The 14,209-nt window shown below is 42.9% G+C and overlaps 1 protein-coding gene across 3 annotated transcripts in view; it reads left to right on the top strand.

Annotated features, from left to right (window-relative positions):
* The first annotated feature begins 1,433 nt into the window (after positions 1-1,433).
* TEK (TEK receptor tyrosine kinase) overlaps positions 1,434-14,209 on the top strand; it is a 106,262-nt gene continuing 93,486 nt past the window's right edge. For 2 of the 3 annotated variants that reach the window (XM_045470145.1, XM_045470146.1), the window contains exon 1: positions 1,435-2,021. In XM_045470145.1, the coding sequence (XP_045326101.1) occupies positions 1,970-2,021 (52 nt within the window). In that variant the 5' untranslated portion in view covers positions 1,435-1,969. Of the gene's footprint in view, positions 2,022-14,209 lie in introns of all 3 variants that reach the window. The other variant, XM_045470148.1, reaches the window with a different exon arrangement.

Consider the following 14,209-nt stretch of genomic DNA (forward strand, 5'->3'; position numbering starts at 1 on the left):
ATCCAGTATAAACCCTTTATTTTACAGTTGAGGAAACTGAGGCCTACAGATGGGAAATGATTAGTCCAAGGCCTCACAGGAAGAACAGAGCTGGGAGTAGAGCTCAGAATCCCCCACTCCCAGCCTGGTTCCTTGCAAAACCAAACTCAAAGCCATTTCATAAGATGAGAGAATGGCTTTTGGGAGGAATCCCTTGGGACCAAAATCAGAGCCTGAAGGGAAAGACTAAGGAAATGAATATATTAACTTTTAATGAAAGCCTTCGATGAATAGGCATCATGCCAGCCTCATTTAATCCTTTCTAAAATCCCCAGGTTGGAGATATTAGTGCTGTTGTAACAGCTGTTGAAACTGACAATCAAAGAGATGAAGTAAACATGCGGTGGAGTAAGTATCTGAACCCAGGTCTGCTTGAAAACTGCCTGTGCAGGCTCCGTTGATTAGGCTTCCGGCTCTTGATTTCGGCTCAGGTAGTGATGTCACGGTTTGTGGGTTCGAGCTTCACATTGGGCTCTGAGTTGAGAGCGTGGAGCCTGCTTAGAATTCTCTCTCTCTCTCTCTCTCTCTCTCTCTCTCTCTCTCTCTCTCTCTCTCTCTTTCTGTGCCCCTCCCCTGCCCTCTCTGTCAAAATAAATAAACCTAAAAAAAAAAAAAAAAAAAGCCTGCACTTTATTGCCCCAGCTGGAAACATCCATTGGTCCTGGAGTTGTCACTGATGTGGTAAAACCTGGGAGAGAAATGAGGCAAAGCCAGCAGCGTCTCTGTTTTCCTATGGTGAGCAGTGAAAGCAGGAGCGGACGGCTCTTTCCTAGGGCATGAAGGCAGGGTGAACAAAAACAATGACACCCGGTTCTGAAGTCATAGTTTGTGTTATGGAGAAACTATCTTCTGGATAAATTTAGGATCTCTGATCTCATTTTAGATATGGTTACTCCAAAAGCTCTTTTTCTTTTGGCCTACGTATTCTCTCTGCTCTTAGGAATGCTCTTTTGATCCCAAATCAAATCCCTTACATTTGGTTTTGACACCGGTTATTTTTAAGGTTTTGTATATAATTTGCTTCTGAAACACTGTTGGCCAAGAACCATGAAATCCGTTTCATTACCAAAATCCTTCTAGGCCAAGTTCTTTAAGAAATGAGATCACCTTCAGATGAATTGTTAGCAAAAATTAAAGCTATAGCCAGTAGCATGGATATGTTTGGGCTCTTGGCCAAGAAATAAACCATGTGTGTGAAAGAAAACAGGCTAACAATTCTGGACTCTGGTCTCCGTGGCTGCATTGCACATTGACCTCACCGGTAATTATCCAAATTAATTGCCTTTCGGGTTGTGTTCTCTCATCACGGAAACCTTCCTTTCCCAATTCAACCCATGTGGGTTAAAATGAGAAAACAAAAGCAAAAATTCCGCCCCACACCCAGAAGCCCCTTCTGTCAGGGATCCCAGGTGGACCCGGGAGAGCTGTTGGAGGCTGAGAAGGGCTGGTGATCATCGCATACCACACATAGGTGGAGGGCTGTTAATCTGTTTCCCGCCTAAGAGAGGATACCCCTATTGTTTCTGAAAACGCTGACCAGGACCCACACTTCCAACAAAAATTCCTCTATCCCCACAACAGCAGCAAAAGCAGCAGCAGAAGCAACAGCAATAGAGAAGTGTTTTGATGAATTGCAAGATGGATAGGGCTTTCAGTGCCCCCAGCCCTGCTGATACCAAACGCCTTTAAGATACAGCCTTTCCCATCCTAATCTACAAAGGAAACAGGAAAAAGGAACTTAAAACTCCCTGTGCTCAGACAGAAATGAGACTGTTACAGCCTGCTTCTGTGCTGCTCTTTCTTGCCTCTGACTTGTAAACAGGACCCAGTAGAACATGCGAATGGAAAGTCACAAACATCTTGGTGTCTGAAAGGATCCTTGGGACCTCATGCACATCTGCGGAAACTGGATGGAGAGATTTGGGGAAGCATGGACTCTTTAGCTGGCTTAGTTCTCTATGGAGTCAGCTTGCTCCTTTCTGGTAAGGTTTGGCTTTGTTGCCTTTTTTTAATTTAATTTTTTAGGTTTTTTTCTTTTTTCTTTCTTTCTTTAACAGTTAATGATACTGGGCTTTCTCACCAGTATTTAGTTCTGGTTAACAAAGGGCAGCTGTGTTATAGGCACTGTTTCTCTAGGACTTTCCATTTAATAGATGTGAGGATTAAAATGCAATGTCTTTGTGGCTTGGAACTGAGTTTTTCGAGAGTTTCCCTTCCGCTTATTTGCCCCCTATGTTGCCACAGACCCTATGAGAACTGATCAGGTCACTTTATTTGTGGAGAATCACTTACTATGGCACATTATTTTACTCTTCCTCATTTGGGATTGTTACCTTATTAAAACAAACAAACAAACAAACCCAGTTTTACCTGCTTCAAAAAAAATCTTGCATAATTTTTAAAAAATGAAATTCATGCAGACAATTATGGGGACCCACTTAAGGCAATGTACAGATTGTCATTTTTAAAGGAGAACAAAGATGCTTTTCTAGAAAGATGTCATATCCACATCCTATTACAAATTTTTAAAAAATATTTATTTATTTTTGAGAGAGAGAGAGAGCACGCACGAGAGCATGCACTAGTAGGGGAGGGACAGAGGAGAGGGAGTCACAGAATCCGAATCAGGCTCCAGGCTCTGAGCTGTCAGTACAGAGCCCTATGTGGGCGCAAACCCTTGAACTACGAGATCATGACCTGAGCCAAAGTCAGATGCTTAACTGACTGAGCCACCCAGGGGCCCTAGCCACATCCTATTTTAGTTAAAGCAATCAAATTCTAGGCTTTTTGGGTTTTCATTAGACCTTGGGTCATGGCTATATGATTATTTTCTGTTTCTTTAAAAAAAATACTTGGCATGTAGTAATTTATAAAGTCTTTATTGGCCCAGTGAAATGAAAGTTGGGGCACTTATCCAGATTACCGGGCACAGGAGAAGATCAAAGCCTGTTGGAGGGCTAAGGAATGGTTGGCTTGCATGTTTTTAGATCTGGTGTGTGTGTTGCCCAGATTCTCCACACAGTGGCATGCCTCTTATGCTTACCCACCCTGAGGGACGCTGTCTGAAAGTGGTATCCAAACATGAAGTACAAATCACAACTCTAATCGCCTTAGGTCTCTCCCTTTTAGTTTGAAAACATTCTAATTATTGTAATGAAGATAGAAATGATACTGGAAATGGAACTGGGCGAACATACTGAATTGAATGTTGCAGACTATATTATATTATTAGAATTTGATCTGAACATACACATAAGTTTGTGTTACATTATTTTCATACTTTTCTATATGTTTGGAAATTATTAAATATTCAAAAAATTAGGGGCGCCTGGGTGGCGCAGTCGGTTAAGCGTCCGACTTCAGCCAGGTCACGATCTCGCGGTCCGTGAGTTCGAGCCCCGCGTCGGGCTCTGGGCTGATGGCTCAGAGCCTGGAGCCTGTTTCTGATTCTGTGTCTCCCTCTCTCTCTGCCCCTCCCCCGTTCATGCTCTGTCTCTCTCTGTCCCAAAAATAAATAATGAAAATGACTGTGTGGTCAAAAAAAAAAAAATAAAAAAATAAATAAATAAATATTCAAAAAATTAATCCAACAAGCGAAAAGAATTGCATGTAACTTGTTTATAGCATTTAAGATCACTTTCAACACCCAGTTATATTGAGGATTTAATCATATTTTGAGACTAAGAACGTGTAATGTCAGTTGCTGAGATGCTTTCACTATTTATGTAGAAATTATATTAACATAGAAGTGTTAATTTCTCCTGTTATATGCACCTTTAAATGAAAAAATTATCATGATTCCATTTTTGTTTGGCTTTTTTTCTGTGTGACATACTTATGAGTAACATGAAATCTGGAACTAATTCTACACCAGGGATTCTAGTAATGCAAAGCCCAGGGTCTATCATTGGTTTGAGCTATTTTATAAGTTAAATCACCTACGTGTGCACACATGCCAACACACACACAGTTTTAATTCACTTTTTGCCCCTCAAAGTGACTGTGTCATGGCACTTTGTAGTCTAGGCTTAGAAGAGCTGTCATAAAATCAGACCAAAAAATTATGTGGTTGAAACAGTTGCTCCCTGTCTAGACCTTAGTTCCCTGGAAACATAGCCCTGACTTCAACAGGGAGAGGCCCAAGGAGAGGGATTTCATCCTCCTATTGAAAAGGAAAGGTGACACTAGCAAGGTTGGTTTCTGGGGTAGGTCTGTTGTATTGGAATCCTAAGTTCCCTTCCCAGTATAACTCTCCATGGACATGAACACACAAGGCTTGGTAATTGCGACAAGAATTCAGCATGATTATATCTACAAGCATAGGAGCCCATTCTTTGCACTAAACTCCCCTGGTAGACCATAGTAATGGAACAAGGGACTTATGGTTTATGGTTTTTTCTCTCTATTCCAATGGGTTGTTTCTGATTTTTTTTTTTTTTGTAACAAACAAGACTGAAAAAATATGTCACATTTGCCTCAGTGAAGGTGGCTCTGGGTGGCAGATATCTGTAAGAGGTTTGGAAGAGGTATATAATTTTCAGAAGACTTCCCCAACCTACCTAGATTCTGGTACATTCCCCTCCCCATTGAGAATCATGGCCAATTTCAGCTTACAAACAAGTTATAATAAACATACTAGCTTTTCCCCACTCTCCCGTCCTCACCAAACTAGGCTGTTCTCTCTAAAGAGTTGTGTATATAGCAATACAAAATACAACAAATTACTCTTTCTGCTTTATCATAGTATGTCCTATATGATCAACGCCGACCCACTGGGAAGTCTCTAGTAGTATGCCTTCATATCTCTTTGTTGTTTCCTTTGACATTTTAAGTAACAACCTGGGTTCAGAGATAGTGGATATCTTATCTGGAATGACAGTGGAAATTCGGTTATAAGGTCAGGGAAGTGGTCCCAGAGGGAACCTTCTCATTAGGGCTGGTCTTGGAAGGCTATATCAAGTCTGAGTAATCAAGGGTGGAGGTCTAGTAGCTGGGACCAGAGATACACCTGGGAATTATTCGCACAGGGAGGAGTTTTGCGTTCTTCACAGATGCTCCCTCCTAAGCATTGTCTCTGTTGGAAATGTCAGCATTTCCCTTTCAGCTCTATGCTGGGAGAGCTTCCTGCAAGAGCTCCAACTCTTCGAAGATATCCCTCCAGGAGGGAAGAACTCTTCCAAGGCCATTTCAGAGGACTATGCTATATCCTCTGGGAGATTCATATGGGTGGGCTCCAAATTTTTCTGACGTTATCTATTTGACTACTCCTAAAAAGATAGGTATGTAATTGTGTAACCTGCTTATTCCCTGTAGATGGCTTATCGGTCAGAGCATAGAACCTGGATTCAAATGATTTCTCTAAGCTGGATGAGTGGACCAAATCCAAGAGACAGCGCTTTAAAATAGACGAATGTGAAGTCATGAGTTTGGTTTCAATAAATGGATGTATGTATGTTCAGTGTGAGAGAGACTTGGTTTGTTGAGTTTCTTTTAATTAAAAAAAATTTTTAAGTTAATTATTTTGAGACAGAGAAAGCGAGTGGGGGAGGGGCAGAGAGAGAGAGAGAGAGGCAGAGAGAGAATTCCAAGCAGGCTCTGCCCTGTCAGCACGGAGTCTGGTGTGGGGCTCAGACTCAAGTACCTTGATATCATGACTTAAGCTGATACCGAGTCAGATGCTTAACCAGCTGAGCCACTTAGGCGCCCCTGTTTATTCAAATTGCTAGTGAATAACACGTTTTGGTGATACGCAAAATTCATAGATGCCAACATGTGCTCTGCTTGCTGAAAAGGTAATTTATAAGCTGCAATAGTTCACTTTAGTAGATATCTAAGGTCCAAATTAGAAATGGTAATCACTGTACTGCTCAAAGAATACCCATTAAACACTGAAGACATTGAGAAATTTGGCAGTAAACATAGTGGACAAGCAGGAAGGTAAATGCTTTAGAAACCATTTTATATGGGACTATTTAGCCAGGGAAAAGAGACCAAGATCAGCATTTTTAAGGGTTTCCATGTACAAGACCCCATAGATAGTGTATTTTGCCAGATCTAGGATAGAGGGGTGAAGAGAGTTAGGCTTTATTGATGGAAACCTTCTAAAAATTGGATCACAATCCCCATGAAGAGTGAACTCCCACACTGGAGAGTGTTCAGGCATAGGTTGGGTGATATCTATCAGGAACATCAGAAGGACGTGGAGTCTGATGGTTACTATACTTGTCTTTCACATCTCTTCCATTTTACTATTTCTCTGTGAGTTCAGAAAAGCCACCAACACCTTTGAAACCAAACAGTGTGTTTCCCGAATTTCAACTCAATCCACATGACTTGTGAGAGAAAAAAGTGTACCTGCACATGTGCTATCATGGCTCTTCCGAAGACACTCCTTTATGGGACTGAGGTGGATCTAATCAAGAAGGCAGGAGAAAGAGTTAAGAGTATGAATTGTGAAGCCACAGACCTGGCTTAAGCTCAAATTGGATGACAGTGGGAAAGTTACTTGATTTCTCAAAGACACCATTTTCTCATCTCTTATGGATGAGAATACGTATTTCCCAGAGTAGTTATGAGGATCAAGTGTGATAATGCAAGAAGAGAGCTTAGCCGGTAAGAACTTTCTAAATAAATGAAGCTAGTGTAATAAAAAAGGGGAGTATTTCTCTGAGGACCTCTGTGCTAGTTCCAGACTGGTTTAATCTTTTCTAGCATGTAGGGGAGTCACTGCTCATGTAAGCAGTCTCTTTCTGAAATAACTCAACATAGGATCACCTGGGTGGCTCAGTCGGTTAAGTGCTGACTTCAGCTCAGGTCATGATCTCGCAATTCTTGAGTTTGAGCCCCATGTTGGGCTCTGTGTTGACAGCTCAGAGCCTGGAGCCTGCTTGGGATTCTGTGTGTCTCTCTCTCTCTGCCCCTTTCCTACTTGCTCTCTGTCTCTCTTTCTCTCTGTCTCTCTCAAAAATGAGTAAACATTAAAAAGTTTCTTTTTTTAAATAACTTAATTCCTCAAATTTTATGCTTGTCTCTCCCCACTTGGGCTACTGTCCCAGTGCTTCCCTTCACCTACCCCTTCATCTCTGCTCTTGGCCCTTCTCCTTCCATCAGGCCCATATTTACAGTCTACACATTTTTTCCCTCATGGCTCTTGTTCATGCTGTTCCATCCATTTGGGAATGACACCCTCCATGCCTTCTCTGCAAACAAAATTGAACTCAACTTGCCTGGGTCAGCTCTTCCTCATGATCTCCTTCCCTTAATTCTGAGTTCCCTTCTCATAGAGGCTGTGTCTTGAGCTTTGGGCACATAGATTTAGCTCCATTAGCCTTTAACATCTTTAACAACAGATAATACTTCTTTTTTATTCTCTATAGTGTGTTGCATTTAATGTTCACACATTTAATGTGTGTGAAACAGAAAAATACACTCATGAAAGTGGCTTTAACTAGGCCTTTACCTTATACAAGGTATTGTTTGATTGTTGAATATTACCCAAAAGGTATGTATACTTTTTTCAATAGACATTTGAATTGTTGGCTGCCTTTTGTTCATTCATTTTTTCATTCCTTTACTCAGCTATCATTTCAGTCAATGAAGACCTATTGAGGATTTACTCACAAAGCCAAGTCCTGTACTGGATTCCAGGAATGCAAAAAAGGATGAGTCATTTTTCCCCCTTGCTAAATTCACAGTTTAGAAGGAAAGAAGAATATAGGCACATGAATTATATGATGATGTGATAAATGTTATCATAGGGATATATATAAAATCTAGCTTTTCGAGAGCTATAAAAACTGTTTTTGGCTCCACTAATAAAAAATGAAACTTTAAAATCTAAGTTATGCATAAATGTCTAAAAACATAGAATATCGACTTCATTAGTTGCTAAATTTAGTATAAATAAACTTAATAATATTTGAAATGAATCTGTAGCTTAGATGTTCCTCACTTTGCAAGAACTCCCTAAATAGTTGTGACTATTGCCAATTATTGCCACTTGTAGTTAGGAATTGCTCGTTATCAAATGATTTGAAAACTAAGAAGATAAAAAAGAAAAGGGAAGAAAGAACTTCCAATTAGACAGAGCAGGGGGTCTGAAATAGCAGGTAAAGGTCAAGAAAGTTGAGTAAGGCTGGAATGTAGGGTGGAAATGGAGAATTAAGTTTGGGGTCAGATCAGGAAGGGCCTTGTAGGGCATTTTTGTACCTCATTCTGTACATGTTGAAATTTAGTATGGTGTTTGTTCTATCATAGTTGATGTCTATCTTGGAAAAATTACTGTGATAATAGTATGGAAGATGGGTTGACCTGGCAGAGCCTGTAGGCCTGAACTAGTGTGGCTTTTCAACACTCCAGGAAGAAAGGCCTGGATGGATAGGGGGGTTGAGAGTATTGAGGAGCTGAAACTGTAAGGGTTGGTGATTGATTGCATTTGGGAGATTGAGAGAAATGGGGGAGAATAAGTATAGTTCCACTGTTCTGGTTTGGGTAGTGGTGGTGCCATTCACTGTGCTGGGAAACATGGCAGGAGGAACTGGTTGGAGATGAGCTGAGATGGAGCAAATAATGATTTTGTATGTGTTGATTTTGAAGTTCCATGTAAAGGGAAAATATTTAGCAAAATTTGGGTCTCTGAGTGTGAAGCTCAGATGAAGGAGACTGGGCAAGAGCTTGAGACAAACACCCTTGATTCATGGGAAGTGAAGCCATGGGCATGGATGTATATGAAGATAAAGTGAAGGGACAAAAAGGAGAAAGTAGCCAAGTGGGGGCAGCAATCAGGGAATTGGTAGGAAAAGCAAATCCAATTAGATTTCTTTCCTGGAATTTTAGAGAATTGGTGTTGTGGTAGCTAAGGAAGAAGAAAGTTTTAAAAAGAGGAGAGGAAGGGCGACTAGGTGGCTCAGTCAGTTAAGCATCTGATTTCAGCTCAGGTCATGATCTCATGGTTTGGGGGTTCGAGCCCCGCTTCAAGTGAGCCCTGCATCTCTCTCTCACTCTCTTTTTCTACCCCTTGCTCACTTGCGCTCTGTCTCTCAAAAAAAATAAATAAATAAAAGAGAGAGAGATAATAAAACAGTTGCTGTTAAAAAAATAAAAAGAGGAGAGAAGGATTGGGGCAGCAGACTGACAGCCTCTGGGTTTGGTGTGGTGGCACCAGGTTACAGGTGTGTGGTTTTACAGGGAGCCAGCCGCACTCCTAACAGTGTGGACCAGGACTGGAAGGGATGTCAGAGGATCATTTGGCATCACTCCCAGCCTTTAGGAAAGGGAATGTCTAAAGTTGCCTCCCTTATTTCTGGAATTTCAAACTGATAACCCAATTCCCACCGGTCTGGCCAGACTATTCCTTAACTCACAGCACACGTGCGGAATGTTTTTTAGATTGAGCCATGCCTGCTTTCCTCTGCACCCCGCCTCCCACTCTTCTTGTCCCTTCGGGAATCGGACCATCCTTCTCTTCATGTTCGTTTCCCCCGGCTGCAGGGGCAGGTGTGGGGATGTGGGTCTGCCAGATGGAAAGAGTCCTGACTCTTTTCAACACATCCGTTGATGGGAGGGAGTGCATTCCTTCTGCCTGGTTGGTTCCCTGTCTAACATGGTATGGATGTGACAGGGAGCCTGTCAGGCAGCCAGATGAGGGACATTGTGGGCGGCTGCTGTTCACTTTCTGCTTGCCACAGCCCTTGCTCGGGGCTTGACCAGTGAGGTGTATGTGGTGGTCACACCCATCTCAGCAGATCTGTCAGCTTTCCCGCTTTTGTTAGAGGGTGATATCATGCTTCCTGGGGGGAGTGCTGGAAGACAATGCTCAGCCACTTTTCTCCAGATACAATAGGCGGAGTCAGGAAGGCAGTATTGACATTGCTGGGGCTGGGGAGGCACTCACTGCTCTGTGGCCGTCAGATGGTGAACCAGCTTAACCTTGGCACACAGGGCCTGGGTTGTGCAAGGCGTCTGGCTGCAGAGCCAAAGGGGACTCCGCCCTGGGGACAGGGCTGCTTTAGACATCTGGGAATCTGGGATGGGCTTCAAATTCTGATCCCTGTGTCAAAAACAACCACAAAACAATAATAGTACCAGATAACAAAAATGACTACCGTAGCTTGAATGTTTCTATGTGCCAAGTGTTTCATATGATTTTTAATAACTCATGACAACTGTGCACAATAGATATTATTCGTTTTTTTTTTTTAAATAGATGGTGGAACTGAGGCTCCAAAAGTGACTTGCCCAAGGTTAAAACGTAGTAGACATCCATTAGTTTGGACTGCCTAGCATCCTTATGTGTTAAGAGCTGCTGTGATTTCCCTCCGTGTGACCCTGATGGGACTGCCAGTCACGGCAAAGTGTGCCATTCATCTGACCACAACCGTTGGTTCAGATGGAGGATGCATGACCCAACAGGGCCAGGTAGACTCTGGCTCAGGGAATTGATGAGAAAACATTTTCTCTCTTTGGTGAGGACACTGGGCACCCAGAGCTACCAGCTGCCCTGGGCACTTGAAAGAAGCTAGTCTTTGGAAGGAGAGAATGAGGACAGTAGCACAGAGAACCTGGAACCATGACAGGCTCTCCATATTATCGGAGCACTGAGTGCAGCGGTTTTTAGAAATCCACTCCTGTACCTTCCAAGTATGGGATCCAGTTACCTTTATTTGCTTCCACAATTTTGAGTTGGTTTCTGTCTCTTGAAAGTGAATCGTCCTGAGTGATGCCATGGTTTCAGTAGGAAGTGATAGAGGCAAGAGTTAAACTGAGAATGACCTGAAGCCCATTTATGAGTTCTTTTAAACTCTTCACTGTGTGGTCTTCTAACTAGTGTTTCATGGTCACCGCAGGCTGGTTCCTGGAAAAGGAGGCTGATGACAGTACTTAGTCGTGTGGTTTTAGGAAAGATTTGAAAAGAAACATTACTTCAAAGTACTTAGTACAGTGTTGGTACATGACAAGCACTCAAAAAAATCAAACGCTGTTAATTGTTTGCTTATAAACAAAGCTGGAGACTCTTAGGTTGCTTTATGCTGGTCTTTGCAAGGCACGTCTTCACCCTTGAGGGCAGGCAACCCGTATTCTATGCCAGATGGAGGTCTCTGCTTCACTTGGTGAAACTCAGCATTAGTACCCTTCGTAGCTTGGCCTTGTCTCAGAGAAAGGAGTGAAAGGAGTGGTTTCTTGATTTTTTTTTTTTTTTTTTTTTTTGCTAAATATCTGGAGTGTCAGGTAGGAGAATTCCTTCCAGTGGATCTCCTAGGTAGCAAGACAGTTCTTCCTGCTTTTCTCCTGCCAGCTCCCGATTCCTTCTTTTCTCTTGTCTTGACTGAACAGAGGCTCTAGGATGATTTGTCATTTATAGGTCCCCACTGCACTGATCCCAAGCCTAATTCCTAGTTCTTGACAATTTACTGTGGAATTGTTAGTTCCAAATAGAAGTTGCCTCATTTTTGACTAAGCTCACTATTGGATTTTTGGACCCATCCTGGAGCGCGAGAGAGAGAGAGTATGTGTGTGTGGCAGCAGCTCTCCTCCCGTTTCACCACCATCTTTGCCCCAATTACTCCTGTTCTTACTCTGAATTCCTCTTTATGTCCAGTACCTCTCACATCCGGAAAGCACTTTCTAATCGGTTGGGGTTGATTCAAACACCCACCTGCGTTACTACTCATTGCTACCACTTCAGAACCAAAGGGCACAGTAGCCGTTGGTTGTGGTCAGCACTGTTTCAGAAACCAGTCTTTACCTGCTTCGCAAGGCTCTTGTGATTCCCAGTCCCTCATGTCACATTGGAGGGGTATTTCAGCCATACCAGGCTCTGCGGTTTCTAAACATACACTCTTGAAGCCTCCGTGTGCCTTTGTGTATGTTGTGTCTTCTGCCCGGAATGCTCTCTTCCCATCCCCTTTTCATGTGACTTATTCATGCTTCAAGGTTTATCTCAGGTTCCAGCTCTTCCGAGAAGTCTTCCTTAAACTTCTTGCGTGGGTTTGGGCCCTGCCTTCACCTGGGCTTCCACCAAAAACGTGGCCTGAAGTAAAGGCATATGCGTAGGTAGATTATTCGGGAAGTGATCTCGGGAGCAGGAGTGAGGGACTAGGGAAGTAGAACAGTACTCGGAAGTGTTATATGCTGGTCACTGCTATGGATGCCTGGTACCCCAGGTATCCTGAGGAGCCTTATACAATGAGACTCAGAACTGTTTACCCACAAAGAAAAAGGAGAGGCATTCATCCATTGCTATCCTCCTCCTCCTCTGTTCAGGGTTATGTAGATAAAAGAAACTAGTGGGTTACTGCTGGTATCTTGTACTGTTGTGCCGGAGAAAGTCCCAGGAAAGGAAAAGACATGTACTTGCCTGGGCACTGGGTGAGCTACTTTGACACCTGCCCAAAGTGGCTGCTGCAGGTGGAGTGGGGTGGATTTGCATTGGTGCCCAAGAAGTGTCACATACGGGCACCCCTATGCTTGCCTCTGTCCTCATACTTAGAACAGTAGATGACAATGAACAGTTTGCCTGTTGGTGTCACCCACTAGTGAGCTGTGGTTGGCATTTCAATATTCCCAGCACCAGATGTAGTATTGTGGCTGGCAGAGAAAGGCTTTATTTATTTGTGTGTTTATTTTTGAGAGAGCACAAGTTGGGGAGGGGCAGAGAGAGGGGAACAGAGGATCCAAAGTGGGCTTTGTGCTGACAGCAGCAAGCTCAGTGTGGGACTTCGACTCATGAACTGTGACGTCATGACATAAGCCGAAGTCAGATGTTCAACCGACTGAGCCACCCAGGTGCCCCAAGAAATGCTTTAATAAATGGGTTTGCGTTGGATTAAATGTTCCGACCTAGTGCTTCCCTACGTGTGCTCTATATATTACTGCTGGCCTGAAAAAGATGATTGTATGTGCTTCCTGGAAGCATATTTTAAATTATCTATTTTTGTATCTAAGTGTAAATATATGTGTGTATATATCTATCATGTCAATCAGATGATTTAATGAATATTCTTAATATGAGGCTTAGAAAAAAATGAGCTAAAGAGAATGATTAATAGAATAATTGTACAAGCATCATGTAGATTCAGCAAAGATCATGCCTGTGGTACATAAATTAATGCACTTTGGGAGATACTGCTCTAACTGAATCAGTTAGCTAATCCTCTTTAGAACTCTGTGTCCAAAAAGAAAATAGAAAAGTAATTTGGCATGTGATGAATACTATCCCAGTGAGATGAACCAAGTGAAAGAGTCTAACAGTGATCAGCCTGTGTCAAAGGATTATCTAGGACTCTAATCTTGCTTTTTCCAGTAAACCTGGAAAATGGGCATTTGTTATTAAATCATAGACAAGATCTAGTTTACCCCTTGGACATAACTGGGGAATCCCTCAAAATAGGCCCACAAGTCAGCCAGCAGACCAGCAGGCATAGTGAGCCAGTAGAAGAACGGGTAAGTCCGTTATACTCACGCATTCAAGCTAACATTTACAGAGCCCTTTCTGTGTCCTGGGAATCCGCTAGGCATTGCAGTTAGAAAGATGGCTAAGAGAGGCACGTGACGTCAACTGGCTTGTGATATGCTCGGTGAAAAGTTCTGCTTTATGGGAGGCAGATGTTGGGAGCATGGAAAATGGAGGGAGTAATCCTGGAAGAGAACAGGGGTCTCATCACGAGGGTCACATCTGAGATGGATGGATAGGATTACACTTTGTGGAAAATCAGGAGTAGAAATGAGAAGTAGAGCTTCCAGGCAGAGGAAAAAGCATGAAAATGGGGAATATGTTGTGTGGCAGTTTTATGTGGCTATGCTCCAGGACCCACTGACGGAGGTAGCAGGGGATAGAGCCAGGAAGATGAGTTGGGAAGACGGTAATTTGGTTTGAGTTAGGCTGAGTGGGGAGGGACAGACCAGAGACCCTTCCTGGAGTCATTAGGATGTAGAGGGAAGCTGTGTGAGGGAATGAGATTGTCCAAGAAGAGGACAGCAGACTGGTTCTGGGAACACCTGTATCAACGGGGTAAGTGGGTAGAGGAAGAGGAAACTGGAGGCATTCAATGAGAGAAGCCAAGGGAGGAGGGAGTTTTAGCTGCGTCAAAAAGTGCAGAGACAGGAGTAGGGTAAAGGGAGGGACTAGAGAATGTGGCACTTCGGTGCTGTGTGTTGAAAAGCATTCTTGGTG

This window comes from Leopardus geoffroyi, chromosome D4 (genome assembly GCF_018350155.1).
Source record: "Leopardus geoffroyi isolate Oge1 chromosome D4, O.geoffroyi_Oge1_pat1.0, whole genome shotgun sequence".
NCBI classification, from domain to species: domain Eukaryota; kingdom Metazoa; phylum Chordata; class Mammalia; order Carnivora; family Felidae; genus Leopardus; species Leopardus geoffroyi.